Source organism: Hetaerina americana, unplaced genomic scaffold, assembly GCF_022747635.1.
Source record: "Hetaerina americana unplaced genomic scaffold, ioHetAmer1.1.p SCAF_5, whole genome shotgun sequence".
Classification (NCBI taxonomy): Eukaryota; Metazoa; Arthropoda; class Insecta; order Odonata; family Calopterygidae; genus Hetaerina; species Hetaerina americana.
Window position 1 is genome coordinate 60587110 of NW_027287095.1, and position 27614 is coordinate 60614723.

The 27614-nt window shown below is 40.3% G+C and overlaps 1 protein-coding gene across 1 annotated transcript in view; it reads right to left on the bottom strand.

Annotated features, from left to right (window-relative positions):
• Positions 1–27614, bottom strand: part of LOC139694407 (calcium/calmodulin-dependent protein kinase kinase 2-like) — a 136874-nt gene that overhangs the window by 21453 nt on the left and 87807 nt on the right. Inside the window, exon 3 of the mRNA XM_071592945.1 lies at positions 758–809. Coding sequence (XP_071449046.1) covers positions 758–806 — 49 coding nt within the window. The 5' untranslated portion in view covers positions 807–809. The remainder of the gene's footprint in view (positions 1–757; positions 810–27614) is intronic.

Consider the following 27614-nt stretch of genomic DNA (forward strand, 5'->3'; position numbering starts at 1 on the left):
TCAACTTAACACTCGAGTGGAAACTCAAGGTTTTTATTTTTCAATCCATTCGCTCTTCCCTACAAATAATGGATCGGGTGTACTTATGAATTCTGTGGCAGCGTATGCGGGAATGATGAGGGAATTAGATGGTCACGTCGTTAAACGAGTCGTGGAGTTGTTAAACCCCATTTAAACGACACTAGTAACGCCTCGACCTTCACCTCGGGCATTGAAAACTAAAATAAGGTCGCGTAACTTGAAATTCGCTCGATTTCAGGTATTATTATTTTTACACCAACGAAAGCTTAACTCTAGGGAAAAAGGAAAGATTTCGTGGGAAAAGCTAAAAATATTTTTGGCCCATTACTTTGAGAAGATTGCATTCAACCATAAAACCGGAGAATTGGATTCCACATAATTCGAGGGGTGGTTTTCCACCATTAATGAAAATATGAAAAAAACTTAAAGCTTATGAAAAACATTAATTTTATATAAGGATCTGTCAAGATTCTATCCGCCAAGAAAGACGCAAATATTAAACTTAAACAAGAGGTTGACGTAAAAATTAAAGCGTATCTTTGAATGTACCCTTAATGTGACACACGATACACGTAATGAGCAAAATGTCCTTAAAAACCATCTCGGATAAGGAAAAGGACATTCTATTAGCAATATAATTTTATTACACTTCACCACATGTTTATCAGAGCGACAGGTCTCGGAGTATGATATCCAAAAAATAAGAGGGTATAGATAAAGGGTGATTTTCACTTACCATATATTCCGGCTTTCCTCATTAGCTTTCTCTTGGAAAGGATTTTCATTGCCTGAAAATATAGAGTTAAAAGTAGGTCACTCAATGTATAAAAAAATATATTCAATGCTAATTTCATGACGAATCCTATTGCAATTAAATATTAAAAGAAAAAAATCTATATCGATATCATATAAAGAAGTAGCTGCATTGGCTGTTTATCCAGCCAGGTTGTCGACATTTTTTACTGAATACTATAATTTATGAGGCAATTAATAACTCGCCTCACATTATTTAAATGTTAACTGCATTAATTCTGCGCGGCACCTGGTCACATTCTCCCATAACGCGAGATTCCAAAATCGAAATATAAATATTAAGCATGCATCAAAACCAATTTATTTGCATACGCACTAGATGATTATGATAATTTATCACGGCCTCCTGGTTTTTAACATGAAGCATGATTTCCTAGACTGGACAATTAAACAAATACAATATACATTTCTGCAAATTTTGTTCAGTATAATGACATCAAAAAAATTATAAAGATTAATTTTATAACAAATTGAGTAGCTTCAGACGTCATGTGGTGGAAGTCGAACATGATGAATAACTGATCGTAGCACTTTTCCAAATGATAATCAAGTGAAAAAGTGTTTCGATCAGTTATTCACTTAATTTTATACATAAGAGCTATAATATTTACATTGATATCGGATAATATTTACAGTGATACATCACAAATCAAGATTAAAATTGATGGGATTGATACCGGCGATGGTAAATTATACACGACTAGGTCTACAGCATCAACGAATCTGCCATGACCTTTCGAGTCGATTCAAGCGAATCGAAGCGAGAGTAAATCACGTGAGCGATGAAAAAAGTAAGCACCTGTCCAGGTGTAACTTCGGAATTAAGAATTTTAGTCGCCCGACGGTAAACTCTAAACTGAATGTATCAGGAAATAGGGACGTTATCTAGGCAAAGCATCAGAGTAATGGGACATGCATAGGGAAAGTAAAACACTTCATTTGTATGGGAAGTAATTTAGATAAAAAGGGGCGCAGGAGATGGGACATGAGGAGGAAAACGGAAAAAGATACATTTGCTGAGAGCACGGTATGCATAAAGAAGCGTGATCTAGGTCGTACATGCCGAATACAAACTTCGTGTGGAATGAGCAAAGTCACTCTTATCATTTCTACAGAGGAGGAAGTTGACGACAGGAACCGTAAGTAAAGATAGACAAAATTAGTGAAAATTTTGATACGAAGTTTGGAGTTTTAATGGTTATGAAACTTGGTCGTCGAGAAGAGAAGATAAGGGCAGTCGGGAGAATTTTCAGATGCGGGTACGGAGGCGGATGGGGATAATAAAATGGACGGAAGACAAACGGGAAAGTGGCAAAAAAGAGAAAAAAGTTACGAGGGGAGATTCGACGAAGGCTGAAGGAATAAATGGATATTAAGAGGTAATGGCACACCGTTCCTAAGTTTGTCTTTTATATGTGTTCCTATCCCTTTTCCTTATATCTATATCCTTGTAAATGAATATGTGCTCGCCATTTGGAGGGGTCTCGTGTTTGAATGTATGTTTGTGTGTGTGTGTATATATAAATATATGTGTATGCATGTACACACACACAAACACACACACACACATATATATATATAATATATATATATAATATATATATATACACATATTATGTATACATTTATAAGAATATGAATTCTCCAAAAGATTACTGAATCGCATAAAAAATTGACAGTTCTAGGACGAAATCACCAAATAATGACAGTTAGTAGACATTTAACGACCATATTCGTAATTAAAAAACTTCAAAGTTAATATCGGCGATAATTTACACGACAATAATTGCCTGGTTACAGTTACACGATATCAATTCTTCATGATCGATGCATTTGTGGGAAAATGGGATTAGCATTATGCATTATGAATCTCAGGATTAGTCGAGTCTTGAGTTTTTTTTCTAACTTTAGGGTCCGTCGCAGGCCTCGTCATTCAGAACTGTCTCAATTGTAACGATCAATACCATTCTGACGAAAGGGACCGTAGTTTGTGGGGCTCGGAAACTTGGGACGTGGAAACAAGAGGATAAGCTTAGATTGGAGGCTTTCAAGAAGTAGATTTTGAGAAGATAGATGAGAAAAATGGACGGAGAGGGAGAAAACGAAATGAAATATGAAGTGAAAGAGGCACGGCTGAGGTAGAGAGACGGCTGTTGGGAGAAATTCGAATAAGGCAGGATGAGTGTTTGCAGGAGGCACTAGGAGGCACTGCGATGCTGAAGAATGTAATAAAGGGGAGGATGCTAAGAGAGCGAGGTTGAGAGAGGAGAAGAATAGGCATTTCAGATGGAACTAAGGTGGGTGGGAAGTATTCAGAGCTAACGAATGAGTTATTTGCAATATTTAACATTGGGTTTAAGGATATTTCATACAATGCTAGTCAGGGCTTAGGAGAATAGATAGTTGTGTGTAGTGCGGGAGTCTATCACAGCCCAAATGAAAACTGTTAAAAAAAATTTGATGAAGCCTGTACCATAAGCGTAAGAGACGCCGCAGATCCCGATCATGTCTCCAACACTCCTGTAATCCCCAAAATATGTATATCTCCTTTGGCAAGTTTGAAGAGTAAGTCTTGGTTCGCATCATAAAATCCAATCGCTAATATTTTATACGACCTCGAAGTGCTGAGATGGGAAACAGCCATGTCGCATCGCTATCTTCTCAGCTCCAGCCGGCTTTCACGGGCGGATTCGGGAACTTACACGTAGCATTGGACTAAAGGAACGAACCCAAATTGTTTTAAAGGGGCATTTTTTTCGCCTGTTCGTTGGCATATACGTTGGTGTATTTTCCATGCCACGAGACGACCCCAGTTTTTTCCCATACCTTCACATATTAAACTTATTGACGTCCTTAACTTTGAACATGAATTCCTCCAGATACAAGAATCGTCAAGTCCTGGAAAACGATTTTTTCATCATCACGAAAAAAAACCGGAAACAGAGCTCAGGAACAGGAAATAAATACAGACTACGTTTCACTGAAAATATATTTATTGATTAATGCCTTCTTTTTTTTTTTTAAGGTTTTCTACCGGTTAAGGTAGGTTTTTCGATGGACACAACTACCAAACAAATATTTTGTGACTACTAACAAAACACAACCCTAAATTCTACTCTACACCAGGTCCCTCTTCATCTCTGAGTACTTTCTTCCTCCCTTCATCCCGTCAAACATCCCTATCCTGTTCCTTCCCTTTCCTCTTTTGCCCAACATTCTACCCTCTATCACAGTCTTCAACATCCCACTGCCGGTCAACACCCCCTTCATCCACTTTTCCTGCCTCCATAGGATTGCTCCCAACAAACCCCTCTCTTCGCCCACCATACCAAGTACTTCCTCATTTGTTTTCTTCTCTGTCCATTTCACCTTTTCCATTCTTCTCCACACCCACATTTCAAAAGCCTCCAGTCTACGTCTATCCTCCTGCTTCAATGACCACGTTTCCGCGCCGTACATAGCTACGCTCCATATCAAAGTTTTTACGAGTCTTTTCTTAACATCCTTACTCAAAGTCCCCGTCATCAACTCCCTCCTCCTCGTGAAAGCCTCTTTGCCTAGCGCAATTCTTCTCCTTACGTCCCTACTACTTTGACCGTGTTGGTCCAAAACACTACCGAGATACGTAAACTGTTCTACCTGCTCTAGTTTTTGCCCTCTTACTTTAATGTTAAGATTAGCCTTTTTCTTTCTAGAAAATCGCATAACCTTTGTTTTATTAATGTTGATTCTCATCCCATACCTGTCGCACTGAATTTCCAATTCACTAAGCAATGCTTGCAGCCCCTTGGCTGACTGACAAACTAAAGCTTGGTCATCAGCAAACCTAACTGATTTTACGAATTCCCCGCCCACTTTCATTCCTACCTCTAGTTCTTCCCATGCCTCTTTGATCATTTCCTCTGCATACAGGTTGAACAGCAACGGTGATAATGGGCAACCCTGCCTTACACCCCTTCCTAACACTGCCCATCCTGACTCCCCGTTTCCCACCCGCACCTGAGCAGTCTGAGACATGTACAGGTTGCGGATTAGCCTCCTTTCCCTCCAATCTATTCCTATTTTCTGCAATATACTCATTAGTTTTTCCCAATTCACTCTATCAAACGCTTTTTCGAAATCTACGAAACAGGCAAATACCTCCTGGTTGTGTTCTATATTCCTCTCGATTAATAACCTCATTACTGCAATGGCATCACGCGTACCTCTCCCCTTCCTAAACCCAAACTGATCATCCCCTAAGTAATCATTTGCCCTACTCTCTATCCGTTTGTTTATGATCCTGAGAACAACTTTAGCTGCGTGGGATATCAAACTAATTGTCCTATAGTCCTCACATGACGTGGCCTTTACCTTTTTCGGAATCGGAACTAAAACTGCTCTCACAAAGTCTTCCGGCCAGATTCCCTCCTCATAAATGCTACGGATCAGCCCATATAGCCTCTTCCTCCCACATTTTCCTAAGCATTTTAAAAGTTCCACGGGAATGTTATCTACCCCCACGGCCTTATTTAGTTTCATCTCCCTTAATGCCCTTTTTATCTCATTGTCTAGTATGCCTGGACCTAAGCTGTCTTCCTCTACGTCATTTTCTTTTTCAATGTCTAACTGTGTTGGTCTGAGTTCTTTACTATACAGTTCTTCTATATACTCCTTCCATCTCTCTTGGATCTTAATGCCTTCTATGCAATCCAAAATATGCTACAGTTCTATCACCGTAATGGATTTCCAAGCAATCTCGGCATTTCTCTAAATACTCTCATTTTCACGAAATGACTACGGAAATTAGAGTAGTTGCTATTGAAATTTTGAAGAACGATCTCCAATGTGAGTGAAACACCAAAATACAGAAAAGATAATGCCGTTTGCTAAAACAAATTGAACGAAATTTTGTTTTGCGGTAGTAAGATGAAAATATTACGTTTTGAAACAACGTATAACATACTTAATTCTTGAGGGTTAAAACATAAGGTAATTTCATTGATAGATGAATAAAATTCTTATTTACTACAGCTCACGGACATTAGTATATCCTGATTCACGCTGGAGCCCAAGTAGAGAACCACAACCCATGCTGAATTTTCTACAACCACAGTAATGAAATTGAAGGCTATTGTGATAATTCCGTAAGTGGTGCCGCTGGCAGTTTCTAAGAAAGATCTAGAGCCAAAAGTTTCACAATTTCAATATATATATAAAAAAAAACCATAAACACATTTATCAACCCGAAGGTCGGTTTTATATATATATACATATATATATATATATATATATATATATATATATATATATACACATATATATATATATATATATACATATATATATATACATGCATACATCTACACACATATACCAAACATACATACACATACAGCCGAGAAAACAAGAAAAACATATGAGCAAAAGATTAAAAAAATAATAATTGGAAATTACTTCAAAAATACCTTAACGAACGAGGTATTGTTACATATTGCATTTTGTTGAACCGCAGATAGCGTTATTGTAGCACGATATATTTAGGTGAGTAATACTACGACCCGCTCTGCTACCATATTCACTAGGCACAAAAGAGTGTTCAAGGGGCTCAAGGAATCCATCCGCCTTCCGGATATGCTGTAAAAGCTTTTATAAAATTGTTGCTTACTTCCAAATCAAATGAAATAATGTACTTCACCGTTCCATCAAAGACAATCTACGCTCTTTTAAGTGTGATTCGTTTTTGAGTTCTGACGACGCTCGTAGAGATGGGATAATGGTGTTTCTCGCATCACGCTTCCACTTCCATTTCCGCACCCTGAATTGTTGCCCCACTTGAACGGAGCGCGGAGACGGGATTCTGTAAATTCTCTGAAAACTCCGTCTCTTTGGTAATCCCATCGATTGGCTTTCAAGAATTGCTCCCGTTCCTCAAAGCTGCGAAGAGCGGAACTTTATCCTCGCCGGACACGCAACCGCCCGGGGCCTCATCGAGAGAACCCGAGAGAGAGAGAGAGAGAGAGAGAGAGAGAGAGCGACGGGCAAGAATTTTTTAATTGAGCTAAGGGTCTGAATGAGAGCGGAGCGCGTTCGGCGAATTTAGTTCCACTCAAAGGAGCGAGTGCTCCATAACGCCCATTCAGAGTGGTAGAACTGTTGCAGGACCAATTAATCCGCGTCATCTTATTCTCGAGAACCGACGAAGGACGAATCCATAGACATTGCTCTCGGCTTCCAATGAAAAAAAACCTTGAGTTTCAACGAGGAGGAAAAAAAAATATTTTTTCATCGTTTAGAGGAGAAGGATAATTTTTTTGCTTAGCTTCAATGCCTTATGCAGCAGAATTCCTCGGATAAAGGCTTCAAGCCTATTATTAATGAAATATCCGGATAAAATGACGGAAACGTCCATAAAAATGGCGCCGTGGTGTTGCGCCAGATGCATTTCGAGGACGTCGCGTTTATTCGTAAGCGCGCGCGCTTGTGCGTCAAAGAGATTGCTCAATAAACCCCTCGAATCACACTCCATAGCCACTTACCATTTTAGAAACTCTCAAATGCATCTAATTCACCCCGTCACAATTCATATTCGCCTCCGTGACTTGCTCGATCTCTTGCTCTTACGGGCCTCTCACAACAGCATCACATGAAACTGGCAGTAGTCATGTCTTTAAATCATTTGAAAGTTGTATTTGATCCGTAGGATGACGAAGGTATAATTCATGAAGCTTTTTTGTACAGTTAATATGAGAACAAATCTAAATTAAACTATGCTGGTTATTTAAAATAACATTCTTAGCGTATAGAATCAATTACGCATCGGGATTTTATATTAACGAAGAGATTGAAATAAACTGAGAGAATTTCAATGCAACAATGTCAGAGTGTAAAAATCATTCACCTTGACCGGGATTTGAACCCTGATGATCTAACCATGTCTGGTCGAGAGCTTTAACAAATTAAGCTATCGAGGCGTCCTGTTAAAATCAGAAATTTTGGGGGCTTTAAAGGAATAAGATGTTGTGACTAAACACCCGCTTCGATAGCTTAACTGGCTAGAGCACTTGACCGGACATTGAGGGATCCGGGTTTGAATCCCGGTCAAGGCGAAAGATTTTTACACTCCGAAATTGTTGCATTGAAATGCATATAAGTGGGTGACTCCGTTAAAAGTTACTGTCCCGGCATCTCCCGCAGTTTCTTCGGAATTTTAAACTGAGAGAGACATGAAAAAGCGAATCACACGTGACAGATTTCGTTTTAATACAATATCTTAAAATAATCTGAAAATTCAACAGATTTAGACGGGATATAGTGGAAGTTCGTCATTATAAGAAAAAAAAAATTGCACTTTACCAAAGATTTATTTGAAACATACGACACGTTTCAGTTCATCGAACCATCTTCAGATTCAAGACATGATTCAAATTGCGATACATCATATTTATACCTGTTTGATGAATGGGGGGGGGGGAAGAAAAAAGTGAGGAGTAAGATAGGCGGGGACAAAGAGGGGAAATATGGAAAATCCAAGGAAACAGAGAAACTAGAGAAATGTAGAGGTAAATAGAGGGCGTGAGAGGAAGATAGCCCTTGCGGTCATTATTGAGAGGAAGGTGGCGAGTAGCTGGTATCCTGGCGGTAGGAAGGAGGGAAGAATAAAGAAGGGTTGAGCGGGATGGGGACATGGAAGGGATAGAGGCAGGTTGAGGGATGAGGTATAAGTGATTCTAAGATGGACGTTATCAGGGAAGGGTTGTTAGAAACATACTGCGAGTGGAGGGTAGGGGGTCTTACTACTCACTCTTTTCTTTCCCCCCCCATTCCTCAAACAGGTATAAATATGATGTATCACAATTCGAATCTTGTCTTGTACCTGAAGATGGTCCGATGAACTGAAACGCGTCGTACGTTACAAATAAATATGCGGAAAAGTGCAAATTTGTTTTTCTCATAATCGGAAAATATTCTTGCTAACGGATTTAAATCATTGTTTATGATGTCATGTGGCGAAATAAATAGCGTACCAAAATTTTCATTTGATGTCACTAATGCATTACATTTAAGAAATAAACTGTCATAAACTAATGTTCTGTTATGATCAATCCAATATGTATATATGCGAATGTATAATCCATTAAAATTCGTTTTATTTTGCACTCGCAGTCTCTTAGACATTCATAAATTTCTTATAAATCATTAACTTCTGGATTACGAAGATTTTCGGGTTTTCTCCGCGTGTGTATCATGTCAACGGAGATCAACATGATGCCAACGCGTTGCATTCACAACGCGGAGGAAACCCTTCCGGCGAAAACCTTCGTCAGAAAATGATCATTGACATATATTTAAAATTGGTATCTCTTGGACTTCTATGCTTAAAAAAAAGTCGAGCTAACTAGTTGACTGATGAACGATAATTTAAAGTATTAAGCTCGTATCATGAGATGTTTATGGGAGAAAATTCACAGTGATCTCTGTTAACACAATTGTTACCCTTACGTATAATGACATCAGAAATAAAAATAATGAAGGAAAATGAAAATAAATCGGCAGTAAAAAAACTCGAAGGGCTACTAACACTTTGGAGGAACTCTTAGCACAGTTCCTCGCCGCATCGTTTGACTTTTTCAGGCGTACCTTCCCCCTGCCCATTTAAAATTCCAACATCGAGCGGAAATCTGACATGCTTCGACTCATGACAAGCCTAGAGAATCAATTTTTTGCCCTCTCACTAACCGCCGGTGAGAATGGTCAATGCATTCGTTACATTCACAGTGTTTCCCTGTTCTCACGAGACAGCGGCCAATTGAAATCTTGAAAAATCATTACAGTGAAAAAAAAACAATCGCTCACGAGAAATTCTTTGCGCATCTTTGAGACATTCCTTACAGTTCACAGCCAGTTCATGAGTTCGTCGTTTTGAACGAAGTCTGGAGGGAACATTTTTTTTCAAACGGAATCAAAAATGAAAAATAAAGCGAAGTGTGGTGTGGTATGTTATGAGTTGGGCGTTTTAAGGAAGAAGGAAACCGAGAGATTGCAGAGTTTTGGTGATGGGGGAGGAGAGGAATTCCGAATAAGACATGAAAAGAGGCAACGAAGCTGAGTGGGGCATATTAATAGAGACTGTTAGATAACGAGGGAAGATGAAGGAAGAAAGGATAATTTTGGAATTCATGAATGGGATTTGAAATCATGAGGGGCCTTTGAAGGCCAAAGGTCATTTTCAATATTTCGGGAGGTCTCGGAAATCTTAAATAATATCTTTTAGTCCGTCCAGAATTTACCATCATGCGATAAATTACACGAAACAATGACTATATGCCAAGCAATAAAGGTGATTTTTTTATATTATTGAATAGCGGAAGAGAAAGACTTAATTTTAGCTCAGCAGTTGAAATCAGAACACATCTCTTCAATAAACATTAATTTTGAGCTGAGAGTTCCAAACAGCTCGGTAACCTTTAGAGAGCACCATGACAGCTTGTAGATATTTCTGGGATATTACAGCAAAAAAAGTCACAAAAATGTAGAGATCCTGATAATTTCAACAAATAGAAATTAAAGAGCATTCAGAGAATATCCGCCGTTGAAATTTCGCCCGACTAAAGCAGTGCTACTTTTTTTCTGAGATGAGGGCCAAATACATTTTGGATTAATTTCCACATAACTGCCCTTCATTGGAATGGCACGACGATTCCGTGAGCTTCGCGCACGTGCTCATGTCGAACTAGGCACTTGAAGAGAGCGCTTGATTGACTCCCACCGATGGGATTTTCCCACAAACAGCAGCACCATTATTTGATTACAAATTTATCACCTCGTGCATGTCCGCACGAGTGAGAACTGGGCGCATTTAACAGCGTCAGGGAAGCTTTCCTGCAAAATAAGTGAATCTTAAATTCCTCGTTGAGCAAACAATCGCTTGCGAATTAGTGGCGTGGTGAATGCGGAAAAGGATCGTTTTTTTTCACCCTCCCCCACCCCCTCCTTCCTTTCCAACTTCCCACGACGTGGGAAATCCGGGGGGGGGGGAGGGGGGTGACTAAAAGATTGACACCTGTATTGACGCGTATCTCGATTCACTCCCGTCCAGCCACACCGCGGGAGAGTGATCGAAGACACTACCTCGATCTCGTCGGCGATCATGCGCCGGCAGATTTCGCAACGGCCCCGACGTACGGGACAGCGCCGCGGTCGCCGCCGGCGGGAAATGATGGAGTAAGAAAAGACGCCGGGCGCAAAGAAGAAAAAAAGAAAACACTGGCGGACCCCTATGACCTTCAGTACATGTGCATTTGTTGAATTTATCGCCTTACCCATCCCATATCAGGGACCCCACGACTTTTCCACCCCTCTAGCCACTTCCTCCTTCGCCGTTCTTCTCTTCGCTCCGGTCGGCACTACACGCATTACTTATATGCACACACTACCGTTGAGGAAGGATCTAGAAACTCAGTAAGGGGGGGGGGAGCATTCATTATGCAACGAGTCTGAGAAGTCATATCGAATTTTCACCTCCAAACGACGCGCACACGACTATATCCGTCCGTGCGAGTGATTGTAATTTCTCGAGAACGGCAGATGAGATTCTATTAAGCTCAATAAAGAGAAACTCATGTATTTAACATTTTTATTATGATTTATCATTTTCATAATAGAATTTTTTCAATCTCTCCTTTTATATTCAGATTCAATTATGTTTACGGATGGCAGTTGAGCGGAAAATAAAAATTCCTACAACTTCTTTTTCAAGCGCAATGCAGTAAAAATCTGTAGCTCCAAAAATACGTGAAAAATAAAGTCCGAATTTAATTAATTGATCAACTGACTGGTTTTTTTCGTTTACCATTAAAATGAGTATAAATTAATTAAAGCGATTTGATTAAAGGCTCTGTGTCCGTAATAAAAATCGTATTTGTGCATAAAAAGCAGCTGTGAGCATTCTAAGATTAAGTGAAAGAGTAAACAACTCAACTGTTGGTAACAGAGGAATTTAACTCTCGGGTATTTTTTTTTTAGGGTGAATCATGAAAAATAAAATTTATGGAAGAAAAAACTAAGGCGATTAACCAGGGCAAGAACGTTGCTAATTCATTACTCTTATTCTCATAGATTGTAAGATTTTATCGTATAATCAGAAACTTTGTCATGACTATTTTCTTTGTGTTAAGGGTCAAAATAGGCACTGCACTAAAATAAGTGATTCATAATAATCTAATAAGTCATTTATAAACTGTCCATCATGGACATTTTTATTAAACCTTGATGATTTGTCCACAATGCCAGTATTAAGTATAGTTCACCACGCCCATTTGCTTATCTCCATGTAAAGATTCCCAAGGTATCGTTCTCTCACCGCCCTAACTCCATCTGGCCTGTCGGCCATCTCTCTCTCATGGGACGTAAATATGAAGGTGCATCCAGGGATAAAATTTATGAGTTTTTCAGGGAACTGTTTGTTGTAATAATTTCTAACAATAAAAAATAGAAAATAGTAAGTATCTAGTAGAGACTTATTTATTTTAAAAGATTTAACTAATAAATGGGAGAACTTATTCAACGAATTCGTTTATGTCAAGGATATTGAAATAGTTTACTTTGAAGATCCACATTTCCGAGAGAGCAAATATATCGAGGGGCAAGAACAAGAGTGAAAATTTCACATACTGCTTTTTAATGGTTATGACTGATGAGTCATCAGAACCATAGACTTATGTGTAAACATGTTTTAAATTCACATGTGGACAGGGTTCAAAATATTTCTTCCAATTATGAGGTATGAGAGAGATATCGATAGTGGGGATATAGGATTATTGCATTATTATTGACAGTGGGATGCTAAAGAGTGTGATAGAGGGGAGATCGTTCGGCAAGCGAGGAAGGGGCAGGAATAGAACAGCGATGTTGTACGGAATGAAGGGAGGAAGGATGTACGAGGGTCATCCGGAAAGTAGTACCCGTTCGTGAAATAAAGACACAAAAGTAAATATTAACAAACATAAAAAATTTTATTTGAAAGAGGATACTTTAAACTACTTCTCAACATAATCTCCAAGCAAATTAAGGCATTTGTCATAACGTGTGACAAGTTTCTGTATTCCTGCTGCATAGTCCTTCGCCGCCAGCTCATTGAGATACGCGAGGGACCCATCTTGCACAAATTTTTGCATAATGCAGATGGTGTTTAACAATTTCATGAACAATTGTTCGAGAAACATTGGGAAAATGCTCACAGATGTCATCAATTGTGACGCGCCGATCGTTCCTCACGAATTCGTCAACTGAGCTCACCAGTTGGTCTGTAATGACAGACGGTCTCCCCGAACGCTCATCGTCGTGTGTGTTCCCCCTCCCCATGTTGAAGTTGCGACACCACCGCCGAACAGACGACTCGTCCATTACATTGTCTCCATACACCTCCTTTAATTGGCGATGAATATCACATGGGCGAACGTTTCTTGCATTGAGGAATTTAATCACTGCCCTCACTTCACAACTGGCGGCGTTCTCAATTGTTTTAAACATTGTAAACAATCACAGAAACAACACAGGCAATGCTAGCGTCACGCAACTTGGCTCAGAGAAGGCAGACAAGCCACTGAAGCTATCTGACCTCGTCCAGCGGCTACTCGCGTCGTCAGCACTTCATGCGGCACGAACGGGTACTACTTTCCGGATGACCCTCGTACATTCATCTGCCCATTATCTGAAGTGCGAGGCATCTATGTTTTCAAAATAAATTATGAAATGTAAGGATACTATTATAAATTATTATGCTCCCCTCGTATTGTATCAATGGCCATAAAATTCTAAAATGATGTTAAAATTCTATTAATTAAATCAGCGACATTAATAAATCCATAAATAACAAAGTGTATTCAGACTTTTTACGTAGTCACGAATACTGTACTCGTATCACCCTGCGAAATGCGTCAAGTGTTGGTAAAAGTAATTTAACCATAACAACCAACTAAAAAACATTTTCATAATGATGAAATTAAGGACAACAACTTTCATTGATTATAATTTTTCGCAGCACATTTTCATAATTTTCCATCTCAGTGACGTGCGCAATTTATTCCTTAAAAGTGCCAAATGTAGTCATGGATTAACCAAGTTGCGGACTATCATCTTTCTTAGAAAGGAATGAGCCTTAGATGTGCCATTTTTTTTAATGAGGATATTAATTAAACATCTTTATTCTCAAATCATTATCAGATCAACATACGTAGTTTTATTTTCACGGTACGCACGCCGATCCCATATAGAAGGATTTTCAAGTCGGGAACTCAAATCAGACTGGTGGAATATTATGCTTCGCAAAACTTGACCTCATTTGTTAGTAAAATTGAAGCCAAACGTTTTCTCCACCCTTCTCAAAAATCCAGATTGACCCTGAATGATAAAGCTCCACACCCCACGCCTCGAGCTCCAAGTAAGCAACTGATCGTTTCCCCGAAAAACAATTAACTCTCGCCTTGCTACACATTTAATAATGCGATAGCTTTCCTGAACGAGTTGGAAGGGGCTCGTAACCACGAAATTTGTTTGAGTCAACCGGGATGAGTACCCTATCTACAGTTCTCGCGAACTCCCCTACTGCGTTGGTTACCTTTTTTTACCTATGTGCAAAGTTTCAGTAAACTCCCAAGACCGGAAGCCCTTCAGTGTGCAGGGACGTGGTTTCGCCGCAACAGGAATTTGAACTTATGTTCAACAACATGCTGCATTGATCCGCCATGTTTTCGGAGTGTTCCGCCGTTCTGATAATATCTATTATATTTGCACGTATGCTCGCTTTATTAATTAAAATTAAGTGTGTACTTAACATCTCTATGTGAAAGCAAGTTTCCCGTGAATGCATTCGAAATTAAGTCCAACTCGTGTCAAATCTTCAGGATTTGATCTGAGATTTCGAAATGGTTAATTAAATAAAAAATAAAGTTGAATGTTGACTGAATTCTGAAAATTCAATGCGGGGGTCGCGCTCCGTTGGGTCCGCCATTACCGAGAAAACCGTATCGTTAATTTCAAGAAATGTCTTCGAGTAATAATTAACCATTCTATAAAATTAATTATTAAGGTTATATAAAAAATCAACAAAAAATACTATACTTCAAATGATAATAAATATGCTACACTTATTTCCTTTTGGAAGGCTCATACTCAAGGAGGCTACATCAAGATGTGAAGTGTATGTCATTTTGATAGAATGTTCTGAATTTGAAGTCGCAAGTGCAATCTATAAAATGACGATCATAAAACAGGACCTTCTCATTTTAATTTTTATACACATATTACATTTAAAAAATAAATTATTTTATACTAATTAATTAGTCGGAAAAAATCAGCACCTTTGGACGAGTCCAAATTAGGTTCTAGATTACGTTTAAAAAATTAATAATAACTTCAAAGAGCTTAAAAGCCGTATATTCACAACATAAAAGCTGACAACATTCACATGAATGGGTGTTACGTTACTTCCCACTTTATTAATACATTGATTAAGGTGATACATTGACTCATGGTCACGACCCAACCTCCTTAATCAAGCATTCTTCCAAGATAACGTTCGGAAATGGGATATTTCCCTGGCTTAGTTGCAGTAAGTAGTCATTAACGGTGACGACCGGCATCTGAGATTATATGCTTCGCTAGAGATAGTTGGATAACGAGCCGAGAACGGAAGTTTAGAAGCACCGGGATGGTGGTGATGCGGAAGTATAGATAGACAGATAGATAGAGGTCTTTATTTGGGCGAAATTGAGACCAAATGGTCCCTTCTTCCATTTAACCCATACATAAAAAAATAAGCAGATAATATGAGTAACAAATGTAGGAGCACTTCGAAGAGTAAGGGAAAAGAGAGGTCCATCCATAAAAGACACCGACACCGAAGAAAAGGAAAACTAATTGGACACATGCTGAGACTCGACAGTTTACTCAAGACCGTATTGGAAAGAACCATGGAACGTAGGAACTATAGAAGAGGGCGAAGGATGTGCTTATTACGAGAAGCACATGACGGAAGATGTGATGTAGAGTGATTCTTTGAGAAAAAGATGGAAGGGAGATCTGCTAAAAATCAATTCCCGGGTTGATAACCCCAAATGATGATGATGAGCATGTTAGGGATGAAACTGATTGATTACGGGCGTGGAGCTGCATCAGCAGTTAATTTAATAGTACCTCCTCAACAGGGCGAGCACCCGGGTTCAGCACAAGTCTACTGTTAACGAAATATCCCAAGGAAAGACTAAACGGCTTATAACGTCTTTACCGATGGTGGGAAAATCGAAACACTCTCCACAAGACACTCGACTGGAGTAACATTGGAAATAACCGTCGCCGCCGAGACTCGATACCGTCCCTTGAGCGTGGAAAGTCAGTGCGCTAAAAATTACAAAAATCCAATTCACTCCCAAATTGAAAACACTATCCATATGCGGGATCGTATACATCGAAGTCTATCGATGAAGAATGGAATGCCAATAGCACTCAGTAATATGCACTTAATAAAATTAATTTCCAAGGTTTGCATCATATCCCAGGACTTCAAAATGACGATAAGCATCGAAACTATTTGCAGTAAAAATACATTTAATTGAAAACTGGAAGCGTATTCCATATCGGAAAATTCCATCACATCATAGAAAAATTCCTAAAAATGTACTCATTATAAATTCCAAGAAACTGCGGGAGATGCCGCAGAAGTAACTTTTAACGGAGTCATCCGCTAATGTGCATTTCAATGCAACAATTTCAGAGTGTAAAAATCATTCGTCTTGAACGGGATAAGGCGAATGATTTTCACACTTTGAAATTGTTGCACTGGTATACTCATTATACCTTTTTCCCCAGACAATGAAAATACAAACACTTTCCATTTATTTCTATATTGTGTTGATTTTATTCAAACGTGACCTCAAGGCGTGCATGTATCTAAGACTTCATTTTTTCTTGAACAATTCGATTCTCTGTCCCTTTTAGGTGTGGAGGAGAAAGAATAAAAAATGAAATGGACCGAAAGAAAAACAAACACTGGGGGAGAAGAAGGAGTTGGCTGGGAGAAATTCAAAGGAGGTAAGAAAAGTGCTTTCAGGGTTCATTGAGAGGCAATGGATTGTGAAGACGTGAAGATAGGGGGGAATATGTTGAGTACACGAATAAGAGGGAGGAAAAGAGTAGACGTGTTGGCCGGAATGAAAAGAAGGAGAAAGTATGTATGCTAAGTTGTCGTATTTAGGGTCGTGTTTGGTTGAACTTAGGAGTACGGTAGTATATGCAGTATATATTTTCATTCACTCATTTATATAGAAACAGATACAAGGAAAAAGGATAGGAACACACACAGAGGACGAACACAGGAGAGGTGGGGAAGGCGGAATCCAGCAGATCACGAATGCAAAAATATTTCCTTGACCGGGATTTGATCTTTCCACTTGCCCCGCGGAGGATCTTAACCACTTGAGCTATCCAGGAAACGTTATTTATACTGAGATCTGCAATGCTTTATGCAACCAAGTGCCCCGATTCTTTGGCCAAGAGATGGCGTTAGGGAGCTGTTTCATCCACCAAAGGAGAAATACACAAGACACACAGAGGGAAGGATAGTAGTAAAGGAATAATACAACATCATAAAGGATAAGAACAGTGCGTTTCGTGGCACGCATAGCCAGAAGAAGAGACGAGCCACATTGGCCTAACACACATTCAAACACGAAATCCCGCCAAACGGCGAACAAATACTCATTTATATAGAAACAGATATAAGGAAAAGGGATAGGATATATATATATATATATATATATATATATATATATATATATATATATATATATAATATCTTCGAAATGGAACGCTCTTCGGCGACACACAAATATATAAAAACACAGATGTAGATATTTAGAATATAGAGACACAAAGAAAGGACACTCACAATTTGTTATTTTACGTTTCGACAGCCGTGCTGTCGAAACGTAAAATAACAAATTGTGAGTGTCCTTTCTTTGTGTCTCTATATTCTAAAAATCTACATCTGTGTTTATATATATATATATATATATATATATATATATATATATATATATATATATACATACACACATTTAGTGCCTTGATCATCCATCTAAAGTCCACTTTTACCCGTAGACTACTGCCAATAAATAATAATAATAAACGAAAATTGAAGAGTCAGGCGTGATGTTGTGGAATCGAGACATAATAAAAACTTTGTTGCAATTTTCCACAGTTAAAACTTTATTTCGACCATGGTTTCGATACACTGTATCATCATCAGGTGAGGAAAAGTACAAGGGGAAGGGTATATATATTCCTTCCCCTTGTACTTTTCCTCACCTGATGATGATACAGTATATCGAAACCATGGTCGAAATAAAGTTTTAACTGTGGAAAATTGCAACGAAGTTTTTATTAATAATAATAAACTACCCATTTAGCAGTGGATGGCTCACGGGGGTCATGACCATTAAAAACCTTGTCGCAATAAATTTCGAAATAATTTTCCAACCATAAAAAACAACAAGCAGGAAAATTAGAATTAAGTAAATGCACCAATGTCAATGCGTGAGGGCACGTGACCTTTAAATTTTTACTGGTATTGACCCATTAGCACAGTTCTAAGGCTAGCAAAAACGCTCCCAGTTTGCTCCGAAAATACGCTTCCACCGAGAAGGAAAAAAATCCTCATGTTTTGAAAAATATTGGGGTTATCTAATATTGTTATTTCTTAATCCGCGACAAGAGCGTGAACCCCAAGCCACAGTTCCAAAGTCTAGATACACCCCTGTCAGGGCGCCGGGGCTCAATAGAGCGAAAACCGCGTCACATTTTCCATGAACGATCCCTTGCGGCGCTGCCTGTCATCTCACAAGACTCCCTTCGCCTCAAGAGGACGACCGCGACGCCCTACGACCGTCGACGTCTCTAGACCTCCATTTCCCTCTCTTTCTCTCTCGCGCGTCCTTGGGGGGGGGGAGGAGGGGGGTGTGTGTCCCGGCCGCCGCCACTTCCGCGTCATGTTTTATGCATCCCTTTCGCTCCTTCCTCTCCCCTCTCTCGGGCGGGCGCGCGTGCGAACTGTAAACAAGCAGGCACTTTTTCTCCTCCTCATCCCCAACGCGCGCGCGCCTTTTGGGAAAGCATTTTGTCGCGTTCGGATTCCCAGAATTTCCGCCCTCTCCCAACAACCATCCCTAACAACCAAATCCCCCCCCCCAACCCACTCACCCAATCCCCACAAACGCGCCCTCTCCTCCCTCGCCCGTCCCTCTCCGCTGAAAAAGTGGACGGTTTGGATGCTGCGGTCGCGTCGCAAGTGTGTTCGCCACCCCCCGCCGTCTTTGGCGGCTCTTAAAGGTGAGGAAGACGTGACTGCGCCACGGAGGCGAGCGTTGGTGGTCCTCTCCTCCCGTGGTAGCCGAGGATTTCTCCCGAGTCACGGGCGGTAATCGCTACTCCGCTCGTCACTGATTGCCCGACGTATTGCGGTCTCATTATTAAGAAAAAAAACGAGGAAGGAATAAATGTTGAAAGTGTGCTGAAAGAAATAACAGCACTTTAAACAAAAAAAAAGAGTCATCGGGAACGTAAGAAAGATTTTTAAGGTATAAATGTATTTAAAAGTCTCACGGGGCCACTTTCCCGGACCTTGCTAATCATTTTCCAAATAAAAACATACTTGTATTTTTATTGGACTATAACACTTTATTTTCGAGTCGAAAATGTAAGACGTAACTTTGTGTTCATCTATTTATACGAGATGTGTTGCAACATAGAACACAAGTGAACTTCCTCACTGGTTTACCACTAATGAGCGCACGAGAAATAAACAGGAAATGGGTTCTTAAGAAAACAATAACATAAAAATAATTCAAAACAAACTACAGAAACAAGAGAAAGTCAAGCATATTCACTGGATACAAGCTTCTTTCTGGATGAATGGTGATGAGTTCGTAACACCTCCATGAAGCAAATGAGTAGATAATAACTACACACACCATTTAAGGCCCGAGGAGTTTTTTGTTCTTCGTGGTAAGCGAACAATTTCAGCTCATGAATTCAATCATCTAGGACCTTGATACGTAAGTGCTGAAATCATGCTCGTTATTAATAATAAACCGGTAAACTGTTTCTTTCCTGCAGCATTAAGCAAATGAGAATCGGAAATTAATAATGGTTTCTGTGCTAGCTTCCTTCGCAGATGGCCGTGGTTCGAATATAGGCGGTGTGAACTTCCTACGATGAGATTGCTATCTCTCCTCTGGGTGCTGTGAGGAAAGCGAATAAAATGCAATACTCCGTCCGACGGATGAGGCTTCTGGATGACCCCTAGACGCTCTTCAACAATATTTTGTCGACAGCGCCAAGTACTAGTATTTCTCCTCTCCTCCGATATATTCCACTTGCTCAGAAAAATACCCGCCTACCCTTAAGGGCATCACAAATTTACCAAGACCAGTGGATCGCTTTTTATAATATGAAGTGAGTTCAGATTATAAGGTCTCCTAACTTTTTCTTGACAATCTACTCACACCAGAATGTTGAAACATCTCATACATCTCATCATAATTACTTTATAGATGTGCACTTTTTCATAATGTCAATACCATGATTTCATAGCAGTCGAGAATTCTCTCTGCATGGGTCCTTTCACCCACTGGAATAATCAGCTGCTCCGCGACCGAGGTTGCTTGGGTCTGTTGTGGCACGGTATTTGTTTGACCTTCTCTGAATTGTCGCATCCACGAACGCATATTTTCACATCTATCACATAATCACGTAATTATTACAATTGACAATGAATTTCTGAGTATTTAACTCCGCAAAAGGAGGAAATGGATGTCACTCTATTCAAGAATTCTATGCGACGTGATTCAAAGTACTGAAAACGTTTCTCACTCAAGGGGCAGTTATACAATACGACCCCTGTGCACTGGACGGTGCAGCCATCTATGTCTAGTATCAATATAGGGTGCCCGCTTATTTTACGCTTAACGACATACATTTATTTCCCTATACTTCCAGTCCTGAGAAGAAATTTGGGTGATCTTAGAAACCGAACGCATTTCGTAACAACTCTTAAAGGTGAAAATCGATTCGGTGGTCTGTATCGTCCCATAGCGTTAAGTGCTTGAATTCTAGGACTTTTCATTTGGGTTTCTTTATATGTCAAACGATATAACGTCAGAATGGGTTACGGTAGTCAAGGGGTAGAGTGCTGGACTACTGAGAGGACTCGGGTTCGATTCCCGGGTAAGCCTCTCTAGGCAACCTCAGCTCCACCCAAACTGTGTGATTTTACCAGATCTTTCTGAGAAACCATAGCCGGCACAGGGAAAAGAACTGCTCCCCCTACCCTGGTGGGTGAATTTCACACGCTGTCGGTCTTGGTACTGGTTGAACTCTACCTCCACTTACTAAACCGACCTTCGAGTTGATTTCTGTGTTTATAATTTTTTTATATCGCCAGAAAGAATCTACTTTAAACACTAGTTTATTATGACCGAAAAAATTCTGAACATCGAAGAATGATTGAAAAATAATTATTTCACTAATATTGAATCCTTATGAATATCAAATTATGAATGTAATGATTACTAATGATCAGAATTCAGTTTACATTTAAGTTTCAAAAAATTACATTCAATTTTGTAAAATTACTTTTAGTTTTGTACGATTAAGTGTTATGATTTATTCAGTTTACTGCTGGCTCAATAATCTTTATCTTGAAAGAAATCTTAAAATAATGTCTTCAACTACGTTATTTTCACAGATCGTATGAACGTAAAAATATCGTGAAAGATATTTCTCATCTTCGGAAGTGACTTGGAAACTTTGAGGGAATACTTTTCAAACTGCATTTCCATAGAGTAAGATCTGGTAACTTCCCGGGGAATTGTGTGTACTTTCAAGGCGTCGGCCAGAATGGAAACTCTCACCCCGTGGAAGACCCGAGAGGAATTTCTGCTGTTCCATACACTGCTACTCGTTTATTGCTGGAAGAACAACCAAATTAACAATTATCCTCAATACGATTCGGAATTAATATGCGGAATTAGTAATTCGTAAAGAGGTGCAAAGACAAACCAAATGAGGCAAATTTCACATGTTATGATATGCGAGCAAACAGTGCAAGCAAGAAACATTTTATATTTGCCTGTACTTTTATTCCATACTTATTTTATCTAATTATTTTTTCCTGCAAGATAAAGAGGCACCAGAAAAGTTTATCCTACGTTAGAATTTCACCAACCGGCTTCCACACCTTTCCCGTTTCCCATATCATTTATTAGCGACTACCCCTGCGCTCTAGCTTGACTCTCCCGACAAACATTAGGGATGAAATGAAATATATACTACAAGACCTTCAGTTGGAGTTTACATCTTGCACGCGAGGTATATAATTGACTCGCAAATACATCAGCAGCGGACGGAATTGTTTTTCCTTTGGGTTGAGATACAATGGCAGTCCATATTTTGCGAATGTGATTGCAAAAAAAATGAAGACACTTTCCTGCGATTAATGACACCTTTTTGCTACCCGAGGCGATGCCAAAACCCCGAGGTCAGCGAAGCATGCTCTCAAGCGATGAGGAAGTGTTCGAATCACAAAGTTCATCGATCGTCTGGAGTCAACTGAAAAATCTACTGGGAATTTGCTGTGCTTGTACTGCATTTGCTTTTCTGAAGAAATGCTTACTATCCTTTTAAATTCAGCCGTACTAAGACGATTTTTTCCTTATTATATTCAACCGCAGAATTTGCCGGAAGTTGTCTATTTTTGCCGCGTATTGCAGTGATCTCCCTCTCTCTCTCTGTGACCTCTACAGGCTGAAAGTGATACAAGATGCGAGGCGATATGCAGCATGCGCCCGGAAAACGTGAAAATTGTAATGGAATTGAAATATCCTGCAAAAGCGGACTCGTTAAGTTTCCGAATAAAAAACTCAGCTGACAATTAGGCTCTTTACTCATTGAACCGACAGTGGGCCTTTGGGCAAATGGGTTTGCTGAGTCAAAAATGAGAATTTTACGAGAACCTAGCTCCGCTTAAATATTTTACGTGGCTGTTCTATTGCTTGTTGGTTCGAGTGTTGGGATAGGAGCCATTAAAGGAAAATTCGTGAGATGATTGCCCAACCTTGACTGTTGAACACAGCGAAATTCGTGAATATCGTGAGAAAAGGGAGCCGTATTGCTAGGGTAGTAGTAGTAGTTTTGAGGGGAGGCGACCGACAGCTAAGGTCATTTGCGCCATAGGAGATGGACAGGAAAGGATGAAGGGTGGAGAGAAACCCGGCGTCGGCATTAGCCTACTCTTTACGAAAGGCGCCAAGGGGTCCGCAGTTTAACGTCCCATCCGACGGACGGCGTACTCACTCAAAGTGCCCTCCACAAAGCACCTCAAGTAGGGATCGAGATACCTCTGAAAAATATTCAACACCGCCGGGATTTGAACCCGCGCCCTCACGGTGGGAAGCCAGTACGTTAGCCCCCGCACCATCTCGATCCCTGTATTGCTAGGTTAGACAACTTTTTCCCATAAATCTCACTGCGGCCTACCGTTGTAATGCGTTGATTTTCGCTGATTTCAGTATAAAGACATTAGATTTGTAATTTCCCACTCGATTAAATCTTTGGTAATCCATATAAAGATTCCTCACTGAATAGTTCCAAGCACAATAGTTTCTTATTGCTAACTGTCCGCTCGTATTGATTATATTTCAAATTAAGGCATTTGTCATAACGTGTGACAAGTTTCTGTATTCCTGCTGCATAGTCCTTCGCCGCCAGCTCATTGAGATACGCGAGGGACCCATCTTGCACAAATTTTTGCATAATGCAGATGGTGTTTAACAATTTCATGAACAATTGTTCGAGAAACATTGGGAAAATGCTCACAGATGTCATCAATTGTGACGCGCCGATCGTTCCTCACGAATTCGTCAACTGAGCTCACCAGTTGGTCTGTAATGACAGACGGTCTCCCCGAACGCTCATCGTCGTGTGTGTTCCCCCTCCCCATGTTGAAGTTGCGACACCACCGCCGAACAGACGACTCGTCCATTACATTGTCTCCATACACCTCCTTTAATTGGCGATGAATATCACATGGGCGAACGTTTCTTGCATTGAGGAATTTAATCACTGCCCTCACTTCACAACTGGCGGCGTTCTCAATTTTTTTAAACATTGTAAACAATCACAGAAACAACACAGGCAATGCTAGCGTCACGCAACTTGGCTCAGAGAAGGCAGACAAGCCACTGAAGCTATCTGACCTCGTCCAGCGGCTACTCGCGTCGTCAGCACTTCATGCGGCACGAACGGGTACTACTTTCCGGATGACCCTCGTATTTGACAAAAGGCCTTAAATTTTCGCCGATAAAGTCAACTATCAACTCTTATCTAATAAGTGCCCAAATTAGACTAATAATTGAGAGTAAAAATTATTACTATTGCATTCAATAATCTATTCGTATGTATCAAAAGTACTCTTTTTAAGGAAATAATGGAATGCTAACAATGAAATGATATCAGTCTAAATTAAAGCGCTGAAAAGGAATATTCGTTGACACAGAAACGAGGCATCGCGCACATACGTTTTGACAGGCATTCCCAATTTTATATTTCCATTTAATAAGCTGGTTATCAAAGTCACAACGAACTATTTGCCAATGATAATAAAACCATGAATACATATGCTCGGGATAATCACCCCAGAATTAGTAATTTAGATTCATCAAAATTGATACACAAACCACATTTATATTTCCGCCTTCATCCAACATCCGAGTTTACCACTTTCCAGTACACGAGAGTTTTATTATCCGAGTTCATCATTCCTCCAGAGTACCTAAAATAAACTAGATTCTAATTTTTTATGCACAATGCATACTATTTTGCGTATCAATCACCTTGAAATTATTCCATCAAATTGCATTCGACGACAATAATATTATGGTTCCTACAATTCCGCTAACACAACTATAAGAACCGACTATTAAGCATTAAATGCAAATACAAAATCATCAAAAGGAAAATAATAAAATTCCCACGCATAATATTGATGCAAAATAAAAAGCAGAGAATGATCATTCATTCCAGTCTGTCCGGATCCGGACCTAAAATTACAAGGAGCCAAACATAAACTACAAGGATTGTTTTTCCGAAAGACGTACAGGGACTACACAGGAGATCAATTCTGTGATATAACGGGATTTAATCTCCGGGATGACGTGTCGACCTAGTTATTTCATTATTGTAATCGACTTACAGATTCCGTTAACTCAAGCATAAGAAAAATACCACTGGCAGGCGAGGTCACGAAATCCATGGCCCAAATCAGAAAATTATATCCATTGAAATCCACATGTAAGCAATATTTTATTTATCGCACACGAGAGGAAACGTTCTGATGGATGCGAACACAACTGCATTCATTTTTTCAACGTTTATAATAAAATATGATCTAAATAGCGAGATTTTTCCACAAATATATACATCACATTGTACGAAGGCGGTTCAATAAGTATCCGTGTTTGCTGACAAAGGGCGTTCCTGAGGGAAGTTTATGTTATCATCGTGTGCTGCCATCTGTTAAACGACGATGAAACAAATTTCAGACTGATTTAAAGGTTAGTTTAGATTTGGCAGCCATTCGAGTAAGACGTGTTTCGTGAATTTCGCTAAGATGGAAAAAGAGGAGTGTCGTTCGGTAATTCGCTTTTTGTTTTTGGATGGGAAGAAATGCGAGGAGATAAAAGCAAAGTTGGATGCTGTTTATGGGGACCCTTCGCCATGTTCAACGAATTTAAACGTGGGCGAACATCTGTTTTTGATGAGGAGCGACCAGGACGCCCGGCAGAGGTGGTTACCGAGGAAATCATTCAAAAGGTCCACGCCATGATTCTCGCTGATCGACGAACGAAAGTGCGCGAAGTAGCAGAGGCCGTGGGCATGTACGGTAATAAATATTTTACATGATAAGTTGGCGATGAAAAAATTGTCGGCCTGATGGGTGCCGCGATTGCTCACGGTGGACAACAAGCTGATCCGGAGTTGTCACCGCCAAACTGCATAAACTACGTTATGAATTGCTGCCGCACCCCCCGTATTCACCCGATCTGGCTCCCTGCAACTTTTTCTTATTCCCTAACATGAAGAAATGGCTCGAGGGAAAAAAATTTAGCTCAAACGAGGAAGTTATCGTCGAGACGGAGGCGTATTTTGGAGAGTTCGACAAATCCTATTTTTTCGAGGAGTTAACAACATGGCCGGAACGTTGGGAGAAGTGTATCTGTCTAAAACGGGACTATATTGAAAAATAAAAAAAATGTTTTTGAAAAAATGGTTTCTTCATTTCTAAAACGGGTACATATTGAACCGCCCTCGTGACTGCCAGCAGCAACAAAACATAGACAAGAGGTAAACATGATGGTTAGTAGAAAAACATGATGTGATACTAGGACATTTTCCTTCAAGTTTCAATATTGCAAAATCTGTTCCATATATAGCGCTGTTCGGAATGTTTTCCCCCGCTCTCACGAAACCTCTTTCCAGAAGGGTCGTCGCGATAACCGACGCAAAGGAACGAGGACTTCCGCCTGAGGAAACGACCGTTCAACCGAAAAACCATAAAGCAGGCGTTGGTGTCCACACGCGGGTCGCCTTAAGGCTTTCCAAGCTCCTTGTCCCCTTCTCCAACCCCCCCTTCCCCCTCACTTATCGTTCCTCTAACGATCACCTTGTTGCTCAGTGCGTTTATCAGAGGGATCTGCTCGTTCTCTAACCTCCCCTTGTCAAGTCTTTACACGCCTGGCACTTACATTACGGCACCACCGATCGACTATATTCACGCGCGCGCGCGCGCGATGGTTAAGAGCGCGTGTTTCTCGCCTCCTCTGAACTAGGCAAAACCTTTAAGCTGTTAAGATCTGCCCCGGGGGGGTAATTCCTCCGCGGGGAACTTTGCTCGGGGGAGCATTTAAATTACTCACCAACAGCTTCGCCTCGTAGGGCGCTCGCCGTCGGAGAAATCGGAACCGACCGATAGTTGTGGCGGGGGAGAGACGGGGAGGACGAGAAAAACAAGAATTTATTTTTGGCCGAGCATCGGCACGAATGCTTCAGCCGCGAGCCAATTAAGGAAGTCCGGGAAGATTGGGGTGATGGGAGAAGAAACTAGAAAAGGTTTAGCGGATAAGGCAAACAATGAGGGAACAAGGAGAGGGGTGGAAACAATTCAGAGGGATGTTAAGGTGGCGGAGACGGCGGCCTTCGGTGTAGGGGGGTAGAAGGGGAGGAATGGAAAGATGAGGTCACAAAAATGTTAGCGGATTCTGCTGACGGAATCGCGATGAAAGTACGTATGCGGTCACGCCCCCTTTTTCGAACTGTTGACATCTCCCTCAGTCACTTCGGAACACAGCCTAAAATGCTGCTTCCTTGAAATCTCCCTCCTCGTTGGTTAAGTCACCCGATCTTGGGAATATTACGAAATCAGCGCATTCGAGGTCGCAATCGGTTCAAGCGTTCAAGGATCAAATCCAGCGCGTGGCTGCACATAATTACTTTCGCTCAAACCCAAGTGTTTCCCCATTACATTACCCCCCCCCCCGGTGACCTTGTCTTCTTATTTCCCTTCGGGTAACCGGCGATAGATCGACGGCGGGAAAAATCTTCATCCCATAAATTTCACGACGGATTTGGTTCAGTAATGGGATTGTATCATTCTCCCTGCCTTTCCCAACTTCCTTATGACTACACGTCGC